The sequence below is a fragment of the Eubalaena glacialis genome, chromosome 7 (genome assembly GCF_028564815.1).
Source record: "Eubalaena glacialis isolate mEubGla1 chromosome 7, mEubGla1.1.hap2.+ XY, whole genome shotgun sequence".
NCBI lineage: Eukaryota > Metazoa > Chordata > Mammalia > Artiodactyla > Balaenidae > Eubalaena > Eubalaena glacialis.
In genome coordinates this window covers 80,298,062-80,321,036 of record NC_083722.1, presented here as the reverse complement: position 1 = coordinate 80,321,036, position 22,975 = coordinate 80,298,062, and the positions used below count along the sequence as shown (strand labels likewise).

Below are 22,975 nucleotides of genomic sequence, written 5' to 3'. Positions count from 1 at the left end.
TGTTATATTAGGTTTGTGGAGGACTGGGTCTTCCCAGAATCAAGAAGTAAAGTAAGATCCTAGATCTTAGAGGGCACAGGCATTCCATAAGGATACACTACATGAATCTAACGAACTGACGTATTTTGTGTGGCTGCCCCCTTTCCTGCAAACCCCACTGGGAATTATTCTAACTATAGCTACTTTCTTCATAGTTGTCATCATAATGGGAGGTGCATTGGGGACTGTTGGGTTCTTAATAATTTTATCCTGAATACGCACAGGAGATGTTCTGGATCAGAGAGAGACTTAGTACCTCACAGTAATAAATGTGTTGGTTCTCCTTTGCCCTATTTCCTACCCTTAGGGCAATGCATCGAGACTCAGGTCAATTATCCTATGCAAGTAGTTGGACACTCAGTAGGCAAGGGATGAGGAAAATGATTTTTCTTTGCTCATGAAGGGAAGGAGGCATCTATCTCCCTCCCCTCCTGGAAAAAGATATCCTTGAAAATGTAATGAATATTAACTCCAACCCTTTGATGAATAAATGAAATCTCTTCAGGAGCCAGTTAGCCCTCTTGGACCTAAAGACATCTCCAAGTTCCTGGGACCCATTTATTCTTCCTTGAAATGTAATACCTACGGAGATAGCTCTCCAGTCTTCTGGAATTGTGGGAGTTAACCTAGGAACCTAATCTGTACTGTAACCTTGTGTGTACTCACTTGGCACTTTCAGGGAGGTAAGAGAAATTTAACTGTTCTTTTAGATCAGAGCAATTAACTAGGTAATTGGCTGTAGATATAATTCTTAAGGTATGTGAAGAGTGAAATATTTCTGGGGGAAATGTAAACAAACATTTCCTATCTTTATATCATATACATTTCCGCATGTCAGAAGGCTAGGGCTTTTTGCAGGAACACAGAATTCAGGGAAGTGGTATTTTCCCACAGGGGTATTTATAAAATAAGTAAAATACTGAACTCTCTTTCGGTTGGTTGTTAGTCAAATTAACTTTTTTTTTTTTTTTAATTTTTATTTGAGTATAGTTGATTTACAATGTTGTGTTAGTTTCAGGTATATAACAAAGTGAAGTCAAATGAATTCTTAAAGCTAACTTTAGTATAAGAAAAAGTATAAGAGAAATGTCCCTAAGTTTGAATATTGTCTCTGCTGTAAACATTTTGAGTCTCTCCTGATGTACATATACAAGATAATTTTCTCTCAGGTATAGATCTAGTATATTAGATTTATTATCTGTAAGTAGAATTACTGAATCATAATGTATGACTGGCTTTACAAAATAATGCATTTTATTTCAAGTGGTTGTACCAATTTATACCCTCAGTACCAGCAAGTTCCCATTAATTCACATACTCATAATTACTTGGTATAGTCAGACTTTGGCAAAATCTTGCCAATCTGGTGGGTATAAAATAGTATCTTATTGTGATTTTAGCTTGTCTTTCCTGAAATATGATGAGTTGATCATCCTTTCGTAAACTTATATCTTTTAATGTTCAGCTGCCTACCTATTTTTCCTTTTGAGTGGCTTGTGGTTTTTTTTTTTTTTGCTTTGAAGTATGGTTGATTTACAATATTGTGTTAGTCTCAGGTGTACAGCATAGTGATTCAGTATTTTTGCAAATTATATTCCATTATAGAGTGGCTTGTGTTTTCTTACTAATTTGAGGATCTTCATATATATTTTGGGAACTAATACTCAGCTGTGTGCTACAATTGTTTTTCCATAATTTACACTTGCCTTTCTACTTTATTCATAGTGTTTTTTGAAGAATACATGTTCATAACTCTAATGTAATTGAATTTGTCTGCCTGAATGTTAAGTACTCTTTGTGACTTAAACTTAAGAAATCTTTCCTTGCCCCTAGGTCTTATAGATACTGCCCTATATTTTCTTTTGAATATGTTATGGTTTTGCCTTTGGCACTTAAGTTTTTAAAAAATATATGTATGTGTATTGTTTTGTTTTTTATTTTTGTTTGATATAATATAGGAATCCAACTTCATTTTTTCCCCAATATGAATAACAAGTTGTTCCTGAACCATTTACTGAATAGTCCATCCTTTCTCCACTAAGAAGTCTTGATACCGGGTAGGGCAAATCGCCCCACTTTTTTCATCCTTTTTGGAGTGTTCCGCTATTTGAGATTTAGCTTCCCCCCACCACCCCAAATTTAAGAATCAGCTTGATTTTTTCAAAAAATTTTAGGATCAGCTTGTTAGCTCCTTACTCCCCTCCCCCCCCAAAAAACCCTATTGGAATTTTAAAATTGGAATTGTATTAAATCTGTAGATCAAATTTGATACTGTCTTATCCATGAACAAGATTATCTCTTCACTTCTTTAGGATATTCTTTTAACAGAGTTTTATAATTTTCTGGATACAGGTCTTGCTCATTTTTTGTTAGTTTTATCCCCAGACATCTTATTTATTTATTTATTTTTTGATGCTGTTGTAAACAGTATTTTCCATTTCAGTGCATTTTCTGTTTGTTGTGTATATAGAAATTAATTGATATTTATATATTGATTTTATGTCAGATCAGTATATGAAATATGAATAATTTGTTCAGTTTTGTACATTATTTGGGATTACTATACAGATTTCATTATCTGGGAGCAACATTGTTTTGTTTTTTCCTCTCTCATCTAGGATCTCTAGTATGATGTTGAATAAAAGTGGTGATTGTAGGCGTTCTTGTCTTTTTTTTTTAATAAATTTATTTATTTATATATTTTTGGCTGTGTTGGGTCTTCGTTGCTGCGCACGGGCTTTCTCTAGTTGCGGCGAGCGGGGGCTACTCTCTGTTGTGGTGCGCGGGCTTCTGATTGCGGTGGCTTCTCTTGTTGTGGAGCACGGGCTCTAGGGACGCGGGCTCTAGAGCGCAGGCTCAGTAGTTGTGCACGGGCTTAGTTGCGCCGTGGCATGTGGGATCTTCCTGGACCAGGGCTCGAACCCATGTCCCCTGCATTGGCAGGTGGATTCTTAACCACTGTGCCACCAGGGAAGTCCCATTCTTGTCTTCTTGATCTTCAAAAGAACACTTCTAACATTAACCATTAGTAGGAAGTTTGTACTAGGTAAGAAGTTTGCTTTAGGTTTTTCATAATTAATCTTCATCAGCTTAAATTTTTTCCTTCTTTATTTTTTAACCGTGAATGGGTTTTGAATTTTATTCAATTCTTTTTTTTTTTTTTTTTTGTATTTATTGAGATGGTTACATGGTGTATTAGTCAGGTTTCATCAGAGGAACAGAACCAGTTGGATATGCGGTTGATACTTTAACAACATTGGTTTGAACTGTGCAAGTCCATTTGTATGCAAATTTTTTTCAGTAAGTATGTACTGCGGTACTATATGATCCGTGGTTGGTTGGATCTGCAGATGCAGAACCACTGATATGGTGGGCTGACTGTAAAGTTATATGCAGATTTTCAACTGCGTGGGGGTTCCTAACACCCACATTGTTCAGGGGTCAGCTATATACATATAGAAAGAAATCTATTATAAAGAATTGACTTGCACAGTTATGGAGGCTGAGAAGTCCCAAGATTTGCAGTTGGCAAGCTGGGGACCCAGGAGACCTGATGGCATAGTTCCAGTCTGAATCCAAGTGTCTCAGGACCAGGAGACCTGATGTCTCCTGATGAAGTCTGGCAGGCTTGAGGCCAGGAAGAGCTGATATTTCACTTAGAGTTCAAATGCAGGAGAAAAACCAGTGTCCCAGCTCAAAGGCAGGCAGGCAGGAAGAATTTCCCTTCACTCCAGGGAGGGTCAGCCTTTTGTTCTAATCAGACCTTCAACTGGTAAGACTCACCCACATTGGAGAAGACAACCTGCTTTACTCTGTCTATCCACATGTATATATATTTAACTCATCCAAAAATACCTGCAGAAACATCCAGAATGAAGTTTGACCAAATATCTGGATACCCTGTGGCCCAGTCAAGTTGACACATAAAATTTACCATCATGCATAGTATTTATCCTATAAACTTAATAAGATGAATTATATTTACCTTTTTTCAGTATTAAACTATTCCTGTGCTTCTGGTTTTAGAATACCCTCCCCCATTTTAAAAAAATACTTGGTTTGTTGTGTGAATGTTTTGTTTAGGAATTTTGTATCTGTGATGATGAGTGAGATCGACCTACAATTTTTCTTTGTCATATTGTCCTTATCTAGTTTTAATAGCAAGGTTATACTAGCTTCCCAGAATTGTAAGTGGTGTTTCCTCATTTTACAAAAGATGGATGTATATATGATGAAAGGAATCTATTCTTTGTATGTCGGGTAGCACTTAGCTGCAAAACTGTCTTTGAAATGTTTATGGGTTTATGATTCAAATTTTTTAATAGAAAACTCAGGTTTTCTATTTCTTCTCAGGTCAGTTTGGATATATTATGGGTTTTTTGTTTTTTTAGGAAATTGTCCATTTCTTCTATGTTTTTAAATTTATTGAGCTAGAATTACTTTTATAGTTTTTTAATAGCTGCTGTATTTTTGCAAGTAGTATTTTCATTAGGCGGTCTCTTACTAGTACTTTTCACCAGAGGTTTGTTGATTTTATTCATCTTAAGAACCAAATTTTGGTTTTGACCCTCTGTTGTACCTTTGTTTTCCTGTTTTATTAATTTCATCTGTCAGTTTTAGTCTACTTGGGGGGGTGTTATTTAGCTATTTCTGACTTCTTATGTTAGAAAAATGGGCAATGAACTTGAGTTCTAAGTACTACTTTAGCTACATTCTACATGTTTTAATATGTAGTATTTTCATTATCCAGTTCTAAGTATTGTTTAGTTTCCATTATGATTTCCACTTTGTCATATGATGTACAGGTATATTTTGAAATTTCCAAATATATGAGAATACTTTTTTCTTCTTATAATTTAATTCCATTGAAATCAGAACAGGTAATTATTTGAAATTTATTGGGATTAAAAAAAAAACTCTGTGGTCAGTTTTTGTACATGCCCCCTCTATATTTGAGAAAAATGTGTTTTTTTTTTTTTTTTTTTTTTTTAAACATCTTTATTGAAGTATAATTGCTTTACAATGGTGTGCTAGCTTCTGCTTTACAACAAAGTGAATCAGTTACACATATACATATGTTGCCATATCTCTTCCCTCTTGCATCTCCCTCCCTCCCACCCTCCCTATCCCACTCCTCTAGGTGGTCACAAAGCACCGAGCTGATCTCCCTGTGCTATGCGGCTGCTTCCCACTAGTTATCTATTTTACATTTGGTAGTGTATATATGTCCATGACACTCTCTCACCCTGTCACATCTCACCCCTCCCCCTCCCCATATCCTCAAGTCCATTCTCTAGTAGGTCTGTGTCTTTATTCCCATCTTGCCACTAGGTTCTTCATGACCTCTTTTTTTTTTTTTTTTTTTTTCCCTTAGATTCCATATATATGTGTTAGCATACTGTATTTGTTTTTCTCTTTCTGACTTACTTCACTCTGTATGACAGACTCTAACTCCATCCACCTCATTACAAACACCTCCATTTCATTTCTTTTTATGGCTGAGTAATATTCCATTGTATATATGTGCCACATCTTCTTTATCCATTCATCCGATGATGGACACCTAGGTTGCTTCCATGTCCTGGCTATTGTAAACAGAGCTGCAATGAATATTTTGGTACATGACTCTTTCTGAATTATGGTTTTCTCAGGGTATATGCCCAGTAGTGGGATTGCTGGGTCATATGGTAGTTCTATTTTTAAAATTGTTAAATCTTAGGGACATAATTCTGGGTTGACAGCTATTTTCTCTTAGCACTTTGACTGTATTTACTATGATATCTTCTGGCTTCTATTTTTGTTGAGAGGTCCATTCTTAGTCTAATGATGTTTTCTTTGTAGATCATCTTTTTTTTTTTTCCTGGTTGCTTTTTCAGTTTTTTCTTTGTCTTTGGTGTTTTGCAGTTACATTAAATATATCTAGGTGTAGATTTCTTATTTATCTAGCTTGGTATATATTGTCTTTTCATATTTGTGGATTTATAGCTTTTTTTCTGGAGTATTGTTAGTCATTATCTCTGTGATTATACTTCTTCACTCTTTTTTGACTGCCTTTCTAGGACTCTGAAGCATCATGCTGTTCTCAGTGTCTGTTAACCTCTCTTGTGTTTTCTGTCTTATTCCTTGGTACTGCATTCTGAGTGATTTCATCATAGCTATCTTCTAGATTACAAATTCTGTCTTTAGCTGTGTCTAATTTGCTGTTGATTTTCGATTTCACAGAAAATATTTTTAATTTCTGAAAGCTATATTTGGTTCTTTTTGAGATCTGCCTGACTTTTTTTTTTTTAAACAGATTCTTGTTAATTCTTTCAGAAAGATTTATTGAGTACCTGTTGTGTGCCAGGGACTGTTCTAGGAGGTAGAGATTATATTCTGATGTTCCTTGCAATTTTTTGTAATTACATCACATTTTAGCCGTTTTAAAGTGTACAATTCTGTGATTTTTACTAGATTTACAATGTTGTGCAACCATTACCACTTATCTTATTCCAGAATATTTTCATCACCCCAGAAAGAAACCACATACCCACTAAGCATTCACTTCACATTCCTTCCTCCCCCCAGTCCCTGGCAACCACTAGTCTACTTCTGTCTTATGGATTGGTCTATAGTGGACATTTTATATAAGTGGAATCATGCAGTATGTGGCCTTTAGTGCCTTCTTTCACTTAGCATAATACTTTTAAGGTTCATCCTTGTTGTAGCATGTATCAATACTTCATTTCTTTTATTTCACTGTATGGATAATGCCACATTTTGTTTGCCATTCATCAGTTGTTTCCACTCTTTGTCTATTAAGAATATTGCTACTGTGAATATTTGTATGACGGTTTCTGTGTGAACATGTTTTCAGTTCTGCCACATTATTTCTTTAAACATTTCATACCTGTTTTATATATTGCATCTTTTGATTCCAATCTGCAGCCCTTGGGTATTTGAATCTATTGTTTTTGCTGAATCTCTCTTAGGGTAGCTTATTTTCTCTGAAGCTTGGTAATTTAAGATTGTGAGCTTAATATTTTACATTTTTAAAAATAGTTTTTGTTTTCATACCATATTACCTGTAATGTTATCTGCAAAGCCAAAATAGTAGAATCAAGTAATATAAATCCACAGACTGGGTTAGTATTGTTTTCTGAGGGAGAAGGAAACAGTAAGGTGTAATAAATAGAGGCATCAGTACAGAGTTCACAGGTGTTTCCTATTGTACAGGATTGAAAGTGTTTCTTTGGCTTAAAGCCACAGATATTACTGCTAGGGCTTCTGTCTGCCTGAGTGTTGTTTCTGGGTGTAGATTCCCTGTGTTCCATGAGTCTCTGGGGACACTGAGTCCCCTTAGGGCACTAGGGTCTTTAGGCCACTAAGCCAGTCAGGTTAAAAAATCTGTTATTTGGAGTGGGTGAGAAGTTAAAATAATCTAATTGTTTTTTCTGAGCAACCACAAAACATGAAGCTCTTACTCATGTCTCCAAACTTTCTGTTCTGACAAATCAAGAGTTGGGCAAAATGTTAAAAGAGGTATGATATATAAAACATTTTGGATAAAAGAGTTTGAGTCTGAAACAAAAATTTTGCAGATGCATTGTCCACCTTACTTTTGGGTGTTCAGACAATGTTTTTATTAAGTGTAAATTGATAGTGTAGTCACTTTAGTCCTTTAAATTATTGGTTCTTACACAGACTTTGTTTACTGGAATTGCTTAATAGGAATTTAGGTAGCACAAGTTTTCTTTCAGAATCCAGATATCCTTTTGTGTTTAGCTGCTATACTCAGTTCTTCCTTTACTTACCCTTTCTTTAATCCAAAAAATATTGTGGACTATTGCAGTAGTCTGTGAACTGAGTTCTCTGCATTACATTGTTTTCTTTCCTCCTCCAGTGCTATCAAGTTTCTTTGGGTTTTTTTTTAGGGAAACACTTCAGCTCAAAAGGGTATACTTTTGAGGGCATTTCTGGCTAACCTGGCATTCTTGTCTTTTTACAATCTAGCCCATGATCTTTCTTTCTAGACTTGTCTTACATGTTTCTCCTAGTCTCTCCTCACCCTTGGCCAGTCGTAAGTACTCTGATGCCTGCAAACTGTCCATTATGTTATAACTCTGCCCTTTGTTCATGACGTTGCCTCTATTGAAATGTCTTTCCCACAACTTTAGGCTCTTGGCAACGTACCCGTCCTTCAAAATCCACCTCCCATATACTCTCAATATGTTTTCCAACCATAGACTAACTGTATTTTTTCCTTTCTGTTGCTTCGTAAATCTTTTTAAGACCTTTCCTGTCTTATCTAATTATTGATATTTCTTGTGTTACTTTCTCCACCCAATTGTAATCTTCTTTTGATCAAAGGATCTTGTGCTGCTTCTCTTTCAAGTTATCTCTGGTAAGGCAAATTGCCTTACGTGTGAAAGATGTTCGTTAAATATGTGAAGAATTAGATTACAGCAACACATTTCATTTGAGATTAGCCTGAACTCTTGAAAGGTAGCATTTGTGTCATACTTGTTTTGTATCTCCAACATCCAGCACACCACCTTGGCAATTAAAAACATGTCTTTTGAATTGCTGAGGAAAATATTTGAAGTTTTTGTTTGGCTCTTGTATTTTAGCTTCAAGGAAAAACCAACAAGTTGATTTAATAGTTAGAATTCTTTCGGTAATATTTTCTCATTAAAATTATGAAAAGGCATTTCATAATTAAGGCATTCTTAATTGATTGGAATCCTGTTAATCAGCAGAGAGTTGGTGGAAAGAGTTTTTTAGCTAATTCAGTAGCAGTACTTTTCCTAAAAAGATGATCAAAAACTTTTTGCTTTCCTTATAATTAGTAGAAACTGCTATGTTTCTGCCTTATGGTGAATAATAACGCAAATTCAACTTTTTCCCTCTTCCAAAAATGTAGGTTCTTGTTAAACCTTTGGGAGACCGAGGATACCTTTTTCTTCTCTCTCCTTGTCAAATGGTTTCTCCATATGGTAGGTGATCTTCTCTATAATTTTTATAATTCTCCTTTAACTTTTTAAAAGTTAAAATATATTGCTAATGAATTTCACTTTTGTTTTTTTAGAACATCATACTGCTAAGTCTCGAGTCTTACATGCTTTGTTTCTATTTCAAGAACCTAGAGGCATAGTTACTTGTAAGTTCTTTGAATATCTAAATCCAGTTACATATAGATACCTACATTTTATTGAAAATTTCCAGATAACTCACTAAGCATTTTGTCTTTCTTACGTCATGTTTTGGGAGATAATGGGGGTATTAAGAGGTGTTAGCAATATAAAACACAAATTATGTGATTTGTTTTTTTAACTATGAAAAATTATCTTGGTTTTTATCAGTGTTTTCACTAAGTAAATGTTGATTGTAATTGTTACAATACTATAGCTTAGTTTTTCAGGGTTTCTATTATTATATGATTTTTTTTTTTTTTTTTAGCTTAGTTCATTTTTGTATTCACATTTTAGCGACTGTAAGTGCATCATGTGCTAGGTTAAATATTAGGCCATTCACATTAATAAGAATTTTCATACTGTTTTAGAGAACACCATTTCTATTCACCATTTCTAAGAATGAACTTTAATGCTGTCTTAAGGTAAAGTTCTCACTGTTAGGTTAAAAATGAAATTCTTGGGAATTCCCTGGTGGTCCAGTGGTTAGGATTCCATGCTTTCAGTTTCAAGGGCTCGGGTTCAGTCCCTGGTCGGGGGAACTAAGATCCCTCAAGCGGCATGGCACGGCCAAAAAAAAAATGAGATTCTCAATGGTAACCATTCAGTGCCTACATATCTGCTTATGGGGATAGAGAGATAGAGACAAAGTTGTTACAACAGGAAGGAGTGACATTACTGTCGTTTGCTGGACAGTCTTGCTAGGAGCCTCAGGTCTTTATTTCTCCTTACATTTTGCTTGCCACCAGTTGATGCCTAGGGACATGAAGAAGATCTTCAATGGGCAGGTGTTCTTCCCTTTAAAAATATGTTCTGCAGTTTTCATGTTTTAATTTCTTATTGGCCCATTTTAGGCTCCTGGGCTTAGAAGCATGCTATTCATATATCCCTATATAACATATATGTATTAGGGTACATACTGGTTTGGTCCACCATTAACGTATGGATGTTGTTACTTTGCTTTGACAATATGTAGATCTGTACTTGACTAATTTCTTGATTGCTAACATGGTTTGCTTTTTTGTTTGTTTACAGCACAGAAAGGTTCAACCAGTGCAGCACCACAGGAGAGACATGAGAGCATGCCAGATGTATTAAAAATAACTCAATTTTTACAGTTTGCTTTGATTCAGTGTCGAAAGGAATTCAAAAATATAAATACTATAAATTTTCATTCTGTTGTTGAAAAGTATGTAAGTGAATTTTTTAAGCGAGGTTTTGGTTCAGGTAAACGAGAGTTTATCATGTTTCCATATGATTCACGATTAGATGATAAAAAATTCTTATATTCAGCTCCAAAAAATAAATCCCATATTGATAATTGTTTGCATACCTATATTTTTCGGCCTGAAATGTATCAGTTACCTATTTATAAGTTAAAAGAGCTATTTGAAGAAAATAGAAAACTTCAACAGTTTAGTCCACTTTCAGATTATGAAGGCCAAGAAGAAGAAATGAATGGTACAAAAATGAAATTCGGAAAACGAAATAACTCAAGGGGTGAAACTATTACACCTGGAAAGCAGAAGTCATCTCACTCTTTGGATTATGATAAGGATAGAGTCAAAGAATTGATTAATTTAATTCAGTGTAGGAAAAAAAATGTGAGTGGGGACTCAGACACAGAAGATATGAGAAGCAAAACTGTCTTGAAGAGGAAGCTTGACGATCTACCTGAAAATATGAGAAAGCTCGCCAAAACCAGTAATTTATCTGAAAATTGCCATCTGTATGAAGGTAAAATATCAGAATTGTTTTTATATAGTATAAAAGTAACAACCAAAAACATAGTAAAGTAGTTCTGTCCTTTCTCCTCATACAAGGGTTTGCAAATTATAGCCTGAGAGCCAATCTAGGCAGTCCCCTGTTTTTGTAAAGGAACTTTTGCTGCCAATCTCAGCTTCTGTATTCGTTTTTCAAGGCTTTGTTACAGACTGGCCATGTCCAGCCTGGGTAGCCATGTTTCCCACTCTCCTTGGTTAAGGCACTTTTCTCAGAATATGTCATGGTCAGCCCTTTACTTCTTTCTTTTTTCCTGAAGCATCTTTCATTTCTCTCAAGCCTCATATCTTTGCAGTTCGTATCCCTCCTTAGCTTTCTGGCTGTTCTCCTCCTTGATGGTTTTCATCTCCTTTAGCTTATGCTGGATTTCTGCTCTGTGCTGAACCTGATGGTGCTTACTGATCCATACTGTCTAATACTGTTGACCTGTGTCTTGAGAGTTAAGTGCTTACTATGTGCTAGCTGCTTTACATGTGTGGACTCATTTAGTTCTTGATTGGTAGACATTATTATCCTTATTTTACAGATGAGGAAACCATCTCAGAGAAGTTAAATAATTTTACCTAAAGTTATGAGTTCACTGATCCATGTTTGAACTCACTTCTAACTCCAAGCATTGTTCCTAAAGTCAGCTATATTTCCTAGCACTGAACACATAATAGGCAAGGTACTTAAATTTTGGCACCATTTTAGCTGATAATTGGCAAATTTGTATGTGTGAAAAAATATTTGTGGGTGGAAATCAGGCTTTATCAGTAATTAAAATGGTGGGAAAGCTATGCTGGTTATAATAGATCAAAGGAGAAATGGGGCAGGGAGAAGGGGTAGATAGGTTAAAGTGGAACTAGTGATAGAGTTGCATATCTAGGTGTTTCTCACTTGTGTTTGTTTCTTGTCATTTTGCACACTTTATTTCTGATCCTGAAAGTAGAGATTTAAAGGTTAGATTCTAACTTTTAAAACATTCTGATCTTGATTTGGTGGTGAGCCCACTCATTAAGAGGTAGCCTTCTGTCTCCCTTACTGCCTTTAACATCAACTTTTTAAGGTATGATTTATATACAATGTACTCATTTTAAGTGCACAGTCTGATGAGTTTTTTATAGCTGTGTTACCACTACTCCAATATATAGGACATTTTTCATTACCCCCAAATGTTGCCTTGTTCTTCTTTGTAGTTTATCTCATTCCACTCCACTGCTGATCTGCTGTCTGTCTCTATAGATTATTTTGCCTTCTCTATAATTTCATATAATTAGAATCATACAGTATGTACCCTGTTGTTTCTAACTTTTTTTTTTGCCTGTGGTACATATACACTACCTAACTCGGAATCCTGACATCTACCCTGGCTCTACCCTCCTTCAGTATTAAAGCACATGCGTTTCTGAATGTCTCCTCCCTTTGCAAGTTTTTAAATATACTGGTGGTGCAGATAACCCAGATTTATACCTGCTTGGAGCCATGTCTAACATGTTTTCTCTCATAGTCCTTTTTGTTCTTAGTGCAAGATTGGTGTAGATTTCTTTGGGGTGATTTTGTATCTCTAATATCTCAGCTTTGTTATGAATTAAGTAATCTAGTCATTTAAGATAAAGCTTAGATTATGAAAAGGTTAGCCAGTATTTTAAGTACAGAATGTTATGGGAGAGATCAAAATCAGATAAAGTCATGGGTTTTTGTTGTTTTTATATTTTTAGAAGATTTAAGAGTAATCTGCATACCCTTCTCTAACATTTTGCAAAATCGTTGTGTAGGTATTTTTCCTGTTGTCAAGTACCTCACTGATTTTAGGATTTTGGTGGTAGAGTTTAAGGTAACTACGGTACAGTTATTTATATATATTATCCATATTACCAACATAATATTTGAGCTCATTTTTAATAGAATTTTCAAATTATGATGAAAATAAACCTTCGTTTAATGGGAATTTTGACCTATGTGCAAAATTTTAGAACCAGTCATATTTGGAAAGTAAGGGATGGATATACTTGTAAACTCTAAGCAGGTGGTTTGATTGAGTTCCTGCCTATAAATGTTATATGATAATTAATTTTTAGGTATATATATATATATTATTTTTATGCTTGCCTTCCAGACTTTAAGAGATGGCTCTTTCTCTTTTCCCTTCAGAGTCTCCACAGCTTGTTGGCTCACTTGGGCATGATGCTGACTTGAGACGGCAGCAGCAGGATACCTCTAACTCTAGCATTGCTGACATCCATAGGTTGTTTAATTGGCTATCAGAAACACTAGCAAATGCACGTCATTCTGATGCATCCCTGACAGACACAGTCAACAAGGCCTTAGGATTGAGCTCTGATGATGCCCGTGAAGAGATGAGGCAAAAGCATGAGTATGAGTTGAACTCTACCTCGGATAAGAAAGAATATGAGCAGCCTACTTGTGCAAAAATTGAAAATGCACATTTTAAGGATACTCAGAGCCCACTGCTAGAAGTTGATACATCATCTTTAAAGTATCCTGTTGCTGTTTCTACCAGTGAAGTAGGCACTGACCATAAACTACATTTGAAAGAAGTAAGCCTATATCTTTGGGTTATCTTTGTTTGCTTTTGTGAATGTGTGTATGAAAGGGAGGATGTGGGGGGAATTCCCTAGTGGTCCAGTGGTTAGGACTCTGCGCTTCCACTGCAGGGGGCACGGGTTCGATCCCTGGTCAGGGAACTAAGATCCCGCATGCTGCATGGCACAGCCAAAAAATTTTTTTAAGAATTAAAAAAAAAAAGGGAGAATGTGGGTGTGCTTGTTTTTCCTTTTCACAGAGAAATGATACACATTTCAGTAATAGTGTCTGTTCAGGATAGTATTTCTAAGTTATTCCTTGTTAGAGATAAATGCAGAAGTGTTTTCCTTCCTGCTCATAAGCTTTATGTGTAGTCTGAAATTTACCATTGTGATAAAGTGAAGGCTGGACAATCTATTTGTCAGGAACGGCTTACTGGGAGTTAATTCTCTATCATTTCATAATGAAATTGAGTCCTCAAAACACTGGCTTTCTGCTGGCAGTACCAGAACCCATAGGTGAGGCAGATAAGGTGACCAAAGTCAGTGTACCAGTTAGAAACAAGGTTAAATACTTTCTGTTTCTCATGCAATGGAAAATGAGTGGCCTTTAGGATTACCTCTGAGGTGACCCTCACCCGTGCTTGACAGGGCATCCAGTTTATGATACGTGCTTAGAATACTGATATCTAGCTGAGAAGTAGCCTAATCTCCCCAGCTCCCGCCTTCCCAAGAAGTGGTTGCATCACTTGGGGAACTGTACCAGGATGGCACCATGTTCCTAAAGACTTGTTCCTAATTTACTTTCTTCCATTTTCTCTTCCCTGTCTTTGAGTAAAAGTCATATGCATCATGGGACTTCCCTGGCTGTCCAGTGGTTAAGACTCTGTGCTTCCACTGCAGGGGGCACAGGTTCAATCCCTGATCAGGGAACTAAGATCCTGTATGCTGCGTGGCTCAGCCAAAAGAAAAAAATTTTTTTAAAAAGTCATATGCATGTCCCCAGGCTTTCTACATGTAGTTTTGGGATATTTATTTTATGGGGAGGATGATGACAGGGATCTCAGTTGGGGGCATGTGTAAGGTAGGCACTAAGAAACTAACCTATATTGTTACCATTTCCTGACATATTTAAAACTCTAAATTGTGTTGATGGGGGCATGGACCAAACCCAGCCCACTGCCTATTTTTGTAACTAAAATTTGATTGGAACACAGTCATGCCCATTCATTTAGGTATTGCTTATGGCTGCTTTTGCATTTCAGTGGCAGAGCTGAGTATCTGGCCTGCAAAGCCTAAAATATTGGGTGCTTTACTGAAAAAGTTTACCAACCTCTGCTGTAAATCAACCAATTACGTTTTGAGAGAAAAAAATATGTTCTAGTTTGAGATTAGAGTATTATAACTTCACCATGTTGATTTTACTTGTTTGTAATGTTTAGGTTGAAGTTTGTGAATTTGCTGTGAAAAAATAGTTGTTTTTTCTTGACATTAAAATTAATTAAAAAGAAAGGTATTGAATCTGTACTCTAATTTTTAGGATCCAGATTTAATTAGCATGAGTAATTTTGAAGATTGCAGTTTGTGTCCCACTGTTCCCATTGAACATGGATTCCGTAGACAATCTAAGTCAAATAATGTTGAAGAGACTGAAATACATTGGAAACTGATTCCAATTACAGGTAAGAACAAGTATACTGGGACTTAGGTTTGCTTGGTTTTACTTAGGGACCAGTTTCCTGAAGCGTTTTGTCTTTTCTAGATTCCACTCTTGCGTCTTGCTTGGCTCTGACATCTTCAGTGTCTTATTTTTGAGCAATGTGATATTCATCATTGAGTGTTGCTGTTCTTGGTCAGTATCTGCAAAAGAGCCTATTAAAAACAGAGGGATTTAAAATATCCTTACTCTCCCTATGGAGTTGAACATGCAACTTGCAAATGAAAATTGTTGTCAGAAATTGTGTTTCTAATAAGGTGAGGTAGCTGCAGAGATGAAATGAGGGTCTTTGGGCAGCCAATTAAATGCTGTCTTCTCAAATTATTAAACTTCACAAGCTGTCATCTAAGAAGTGGTCATGTTAAGGTTCATCTATTTGAAAGAAATTTGAGTTCTTAATATTGGATAATTTGAGAGAAATTGGATCATTGTAGAGAATGGCCTGAAATGATTACATGTAAATATCCCTAGAAAACTTATTGAACCATGAGGCAAGAATAGTTTAGCAGATGTTGAAAGATCATTTTGCAGTATTCTAATTTCTCTGTACAAACACATACACACACATATGCAGATACTGTTAATATTCCAAGTTCTTATTCATCTTCGTTAGCTAAGCATTTGGGGAAATATTTCCAGGGCACATCTTTTCCATTCCTAGATCTTTATTTAACCTTTAAAAAGAAAAAACAGTTTTTGCTAGAAAGTCAACTGAAATATACTTTCTAGCTTGTGACCTAGAAGCTACTGAGACCTCCAAGGACTCTGCAAAGAATTTCTAAAACTTGATGAGTTTCCATGGGCTTCAGCACCATTTTCTACTTAGTACCTTATCAGAGAGGGCAAGAGGCCTAGAAGTGATCGTAGAGCGGCAGCTGGTACTCCTGACCTGGAGAAGTTGGCTTGAGTTGGAGAAACAGAATAAGGAAGTAGTCTGTACAAGGTGATTATCCTAACCTTCCTCATTTAGACACCTTCATAGCTGGTTTCAGAGCCATTTGAAGGCACAACATCTAGGTGTTGATATTCCATCATCACCTGAATGGAAAGGGAAGCAACTTCCCATTTCTTAATGACCCTTCAGGATTATTTTAGGCAGAAGAGGGAATACTTGAATTTGTTAGCATTTGGGGTTATCTGAAAGGTGCTTTAAAAGGTTGTCACCAGTACCTGAAGAGAGTCTACAAATCTAATGGATGCTTTCCCTCAGGAGGGAATGCAAGAAGCCCAGAAGACCAGCTGGGGAAACATGGTGAGAAACAAACACCAGGTGAGAAGGCTCTCTTTGCTTTTCCTCCCAATGTGCCCTTCTTCAGAATTGCTACTTGCAGTTCTGGTCCTCTATCTGGAGGGCATCAGTTTAAGTCTGTTAATTACAGAAAATTTGGACAATATCATATTTGTATTTAAATCATTAATTGATTTATATCAAATATTCTTATACAAAGAATGTATTCAAGGGAGTCACTGAATATTCATAGAGATTAAGTTTTTTTTCACCTATAGTAGATTCTATCTGATATGATGACTTGGGAAGACCAGAATATTTTTCTTAATCCATTTCTACAGGACATCTTATGAGAAGCAGTCTTCAAGTTTCTCTTAAATTTAAAAAATACGAGGAGGTGAGGCCATGTATCTTTTAGGTACATTATTCCTAATCTTGAATTTTTTTGACTCAATTCTTCTTTTGCTAATTGTAAAGCTAATTTCTGCAGATAGTTTAAGAGATTAGGAAACTTTTGGATTCCAGAAACATTTATAGATATTACTGATTAGCTAGTTGTAGTAGGTGCCTAGAAGACAGTCTATTTTGTCTAAACTCAAGTCAATTCAGCATCCCTGCAGATGGCCATAGGCAGATTCTTCTTGCTTGGAGTTTGGTCTGGGTCTTTTTTGTTTCCATTTCATTTTGTCTTACTCTTTCAGAAATCCTGTGTTGTTGTTTTTTTATTCAGAAGAAAAGCTAAATGACTAATTTTAGTAGATCTTTATGGTTATTCCTCTCTTTTGGGAATTAAAAAAAAGACTTTGAGTTAATAGTTTTCTTCAAGATGATCTTTGTCTCCTCCTAGGAAAAGACAATTGAAAAAAAACAGAGTGGGAAGAACAGATGTATTGATATGACATACAGGAAAGTGCATAAATCTTTAGTAGACAGCTTGATGAATTCTTAACATATGTAAACACTTAGGTGACCACCACCCAAATCAAGATGTAGAACATTTTCAGTACCCCAGAAGGTCTTCTTCTGCATCCTCCCAGTCAGTATTCTCCCTGCCCCAAACCGTAACCACTAATCTGACTTCTCTTGCTATACATTAGTTTTTACCTACTCTTGAATTTAAGATAGATGGAACCTGCTACATATGTCCTCTTTTGGTTTTGGCTCTTTCACACAACAATATGTCTAAGATTCATGTAAGTTTTGCTTCTATCAGTGATTCTTTCTCATTGGGAGAATCAGGTATCTTGTTTATGCTTCATAATGCTCCATCAGCATCTGCAGTCTTTATTTGGCATACCATCTTCATATTTTGTGGTTAAAAGTATAAAAATCCAAGTGATGCTACTTTTTGAGAACTCGCCACTGCCCTTGCATTTAAAAGTCAAAGTACCACAATGCTTGAATGATAGTTAGTAGAAAACATGTATTATTATAGATACTGACATGTGTTTCTTTTAAATCATTTATTGAAGACATTTTTAAAATAATAAAGTTGTCCATCTTAATAATAAAAATTATATGGGGGAAATCTGTACAAAGTAAAATTAGATGGTGATCATTTGCATTTTCAAAAGGGATTTGGTTTAGAGTTTTTTAATATGGAAAATTTCCCATGTGGATTTAAGTTATATTTCAGCTTAAAAACATTTCCTTTATCCATAGCCCTTCAGGAATAAGCTTACTGGGGGACTTCCCTGGTGGTCCAGTGGTTAAGACGCCACACTTCCACTGCAGGGGGCACGGATTCGATCCCTGGCTGGGGAACTAAGATCCCGCATGCCCTGTGGTGCAGTTATTTAAAAAAAAATTTTTTTTAGAAAAAAAATTTAGGAATAAGTTTATTGGTCTCAACTATAGCTGAAATATTTGGGAGAATGTATTCAAGTATTTTTAATAATAAACCATTCAGAAGTTTTAAAATTACACGTGGTCCTCCCCAACTCATTTGTTTTACAAGATGTAAGTAAGACATTTTATTTGAATAAATCAGATATTTGACATGGTACCTAATTCAAGAAGTACAAAACTACTTCAAAAAATAAGTCTTCCACCCCTAGGCCAGACACTTAGTTTCACCCCATTGATCAACCTCTGTTACAGATTTTATTTTCTTCGTGTTTTTTTTTTTTTTTGGCCACGCTGCACAGCTTGAAGGATCTTAGTTCCCCGACCAGGGATTGAACTTGAGCTCCAGCAGTAAGAGCGCCAAGTCCTAACCACTGGACCGCCAGGGAGTTCCCTGTTACAGATTTCTTATGTACTCATCCTGACATTTTATATGTGCACTAAACCCCATGTTGCAGATTTGCGAAGGGCATTCAGTATTCCTGAATTATTTTATGGAAGTTGAATTTTCTGGTTTATGAATTTCATACAGTTGTAATTCTTACCTTGGTACATTGGATATTTTGCTCCCCTTCTCTTCTTTGATCTACAGACCTGCTGTATGGTCTTACCATGCTGACAGGTGCCTTTGCAGTACTTAATGGTTGCAGTGATTCATGGTAACCACTGGGGTTGGTAGCAAAATGTTATAAACTAAATGCTGGTTAGGCTGTTTAAACCTTTAGAAAAGTGTGAGTGTAGGGAAAATCAAAACTGAATTTTTTGTAGAGGGGTTACACTGCTATACCTGGGTGCAGACTTGAATAGGGAGTTCACTATATCTTAAAAGTACTGTATTTTTGAAAACTATACCTATGTGTGGACTTTCCGATCTAGAGGTAACATTTTATATACTACAACAGCAATTTGTTAGGGAATGTTGGCTAAGATTTAAGAAAAATTAGTACTTTTTTAAAGGATAAAATTGTGTAATATGAACTTGTAGGGAAAAATAATGAAATTTTGTTTTTTCGTGAAATAAAGTATTACTATAAATTGCTGTTAAATGTATTTTCCCCATGTTTTTTAAAAAGGGATTTAGGGTTCCTGTTTTGAAATGTAGTTTCAAGAACATACTGTGTTTGAATTTAGGATTTGTGAGTGGAAAAAAGTACTATCTTATGGATTGAGCTAGTTGTCAAGAATCGCGGGTTATCGTAGTTTCATTAGCATCAGCTAGCTTGATGATCTCTTCATCTCATATGGGGTAATAGCTATTATGATTTCTCTTGGAATGATTTCCAAACAAAGTAAAAATACTTAACAAAAGTGCTATCAAAAGTATTACTGTTAATGCAGCTATGAAATGTGTTCTCTTCCTATATGACTGAGACTTTCTTTTCCTGATAAATTGAAGTCCCTAACATTGTAGCAAATCCACTAAGCAACCCCATATGTAAGAGCAAATCTGAAAACAGATAAAATTAATTATCCTAGATCCTGAATGCAACTCTTAACTTGACGACTTATTCCCACAGCATTTCAGCTTGGCATTCTTTCAGTTGCCTTACACTCAAAATTTTCCTATTAAGAGGGTATTACCATAGTGGACATTATTGGCAAAGAATACAGGGGTTGAGCAAGCTGTTGCAACTGACCATTCTGCTTAAAGCATGTCTGTTAAAGTCAGATCTACAGAAAGGTAGGGAAGCAGAAATAAACAAGTGACTTAATTTGTATTGATGTTAAATTGGCCCTTGTTTGAATACTTCAAAAGGAATCAAAGAAAGTAACATTCAAACTTGTCACTCTAGCTACTGAAATACAAAGACCAGCCATAAGTAAGTAGGGCACATAGGAAATAGGTTCACTCCATTATTTGAGGTTTTCATTCTACCTTCCAATGCATAGTTTGTTCTAAATATATACTTGACCTGGCATTTTTTTTCCTTATTTATGAGTTTGTATTTTCAGATGTTATTATTTTGGATTGCTTTTGTAATAATAAACTCTTCCCATATAGGTATGAAATCACCAGAAGAACTACTGGTGTGTCTGCCACCACAGGAGGCCTTTCCTAACGACCCCCGGGTAATAAGTAGACAGAGAAGTTCTGATTACCAGTTTCCATCCTCTCCATTTACAGACACACTAAAGGGCACCACTGAGGATGACGTGTTGACAGGTCAGGTGGTGACAGTGGAGGAGCAGTGTGTGCCAGCAGCAGAACCGCCTGCAATGAGTGAAACCACAGAAAGGACAGTGTTAGGAGAGTACAGTCTCTTTTCTAGGAAGATAGAAGAGATTCTGAAGCAGAAGAATGTTTCATATGTCAGCAGAATTTCCACACCTATCTTTTCAACACAAGAGAAAATGAAACGGTTTTCTGAGTTCATATATTCTAAGACTTCCAAAGCTGGTGTACAGGAGTTTGTAGATGGCTTGCATGAGAAACTAAATACTGTTATCAAAGCATCAGCCAAGGGTGGGAATTTGCCAGCAGTCAGTCCTAATGATTCTGGTACTAAGATAGCATTGAGTCCTCTGGGAAGGCATGTCATACCAGTTTCCTCAAGCGACTTCAACAATAAACACCTCCTTGAGCCACTTGGTAGTGATCCTTTGAAAGACACCAACTCTAATGAGCAGCATGCCTCTTCAACTTTGGGTTTAACTGAAGCAGAAGTGAACCAGCCACACCATGCCACAGAGCCAGTGGTGACTTCTGATCATACTGTACCTGGTCATACTGCCCGGGAACCAGTGGAAAAAGAAACAAAATCGCCCAGTGATGTAAACATTTCTGCCCAACCAGCTCTTTCAAATTTTATAAGCCAGTTAGAACCTGAAGTATTTAACAGTTTGGTTAAAATCATGAAAGATGTCCAGAAAAATACTGTGAAATTTTATATTCATGAAGAAGAGGAGAGTGTGCTCTGTAAAGAAATAAAGGTAACTAACTGAGAAGGTAATTGTAATGCTGTCTAAACTTCTCTTCTTGGGTCTGACCTCTATAAAATGGATTTTTGTTTTTAGGTGTTGACCATATTATTTTCATAATTTAATGCAGAGTGGAATAAAAGACTAGTAAGTTCAACTGAATTAAGAACTGGTGATCTAAATATCTTAGAATTTTTAATCTTGTTTTGCATAGTGTCATTTTAAAGACCAGTTGTATACATATTGCAGATACCTTTAAATTGTTGATTTAAAGATTTTCAATGTTTCTTACTGGGTTTTTAACAAAGGGGAGGGAAAGATGCAGAGAAATAAAGGAAGTTGTCAGTGTTTACCTCAGGGGGTTTTATCAATCAGGTAGAAAAATAAAACTGTCCAGGATGACCTAATGATGATATCTTTTGGCATTTCTTGATGCCCTGGTCATGCCAGGTTTCCCAATAGCCCTTATTATCAAAAAACATGGTGATCCTGAAACACTTGCCCAATCATGAAAGATTCCTCCTTGCAAGGTATGTTTTTTGTACTGAAGCTATGGAGTAGACAGGCGTTTCAGGCATTTGGTTTAAAAAAATACACACATAGAGACAGGTATGTAAAATCTGTAACAATAGATACGTAATTTATAACACATGGGACAATTATATTAGTGGTTTAATGTTGCCAATTAGTATTCACTAAACTGTATAGCATTTTAATTCCTTAAGGGAATGCCTTAGTTTTTAAAATAAATGCCTGCTCCTATTTATGGAATTTACTTACCATGATAAGTTTCTGCTTTTTTAGTTAGAGGAAGCAGAGGGGGCTATAAGTAAGTGGCCCAGAAACTCCATGCTTTGACATGTCCTGAGCCTTTGTCAGTTTGAGGATCTCTTTGACGTCAGCATGTTTCATGTGATGTGCTCCTGAGGACGTGAAGAGCATGGAAATGGGGGCAGCAGAGTGCTCAGTGTGCTGCCTTTACCAATTCTCTGTAGTTTCTTGGGAGGATGAAACCAGACTTACCAGGAATTTCTTGGTTGCATTTTTGCCCTGTATGATTGAACATTGAGCTTCTCAACATTCTTCCACCCCCAGCAACATGTTTCCAGCTCTTTGGGGCATAGCTACGTGGTGGTGTAGGGCTAGATGAGAGAGTGGGTTGGGCACAGTTCCCAGTGTGCTCACCATTTCTCCATCTCCTCCCACTGCATTTAAAAAATTGATTGTAACACACTTGTGGGAAATGTGTTTACTTACGAATGGTGCTTTCAATCCATTCTGGCTTAGAATAGATCATATTTCTGCTATTTATTTTATGTAGAAGAGGAAAAGGATGCTGTGTGTTTTATAAATATGATAGGAAATCAGATCAGAACTTTAATTCTTTTAATCAATATCCATTGGAAATTTTCTAGCAGAAATGTTACAGTATAGTACAGGACTTTATGAATAAAATTTTAAACTTCCTAAATATTTCTGGAGTCAAATTGATTTGTTACTTTATGAGTTAAACTGTCTTATTTAACACAAACTTGCATTTAAAATTTCTTAATGTAAAAAGACCAAAAATTACAAGCAGGCCTATCAAACAATAATTTACTTTTTCATAACTTGATTGTAAACTGCTCTGAGATTTGCCCAGAGGCTTTAGAAGTTAGAGCAAAATCAAACACTGTAGAAGATGCTTCTTTAGGGCTACACAGAAACATCCTCTTTGGGTGTGACACTTGTAGACAGCTCTTGAAAGACT

The 22,975-nt window shown here is 36.0% G+C and overlaps 1 protein-coding gene across 7 annotated transcripts in view; it reads left to right on the top strand.

Annotated features, from left to right (window-relative positions):
- Positions 1-22,975, top strand: part of TASOR (transcription activation suppressor) — a 48,801-nt gene that overhangs the window by 20,044 nt on the left and 5,782 nt on the right. For 2 of the 7 annotated variants that reach the window (XM_061197006.1, XM_061197009.1), the window contains exons 12-18: positions 8,942-9,014; positions 9,107-9,178; positions 10,245-10,946; positions 13,125-13,531; positions 15,057-15,198; positions 16,444-16,503; positions 20,432-21,237. In XM_061197006.1, coding sequence (XP_061052989.1) covers positions 8,942-9,014; positions 9,107-9,178; positions 10,245-10,946; positions 13,125-13,531; positions 15,057-15,198; positions 16,444-16,503; positions 20,432-21,237 — 2,262 coding nt within the window. Of the gene's footprint in view, positions 1-8,941; positions 9,015-9,106; positions 9,179-10,244; positions 10,947-13,124; positions 13,532-15,056; positions 15,199-16,443; positions 16,504-20,308; positions 21,238-22,975 lie in introns of all 7 variants that reach the window. The other 5 variants (XM_061197004.1, XM_061197008.1, XM_061197007.1 and 2 more) reach the window with 3 other exon arrangements.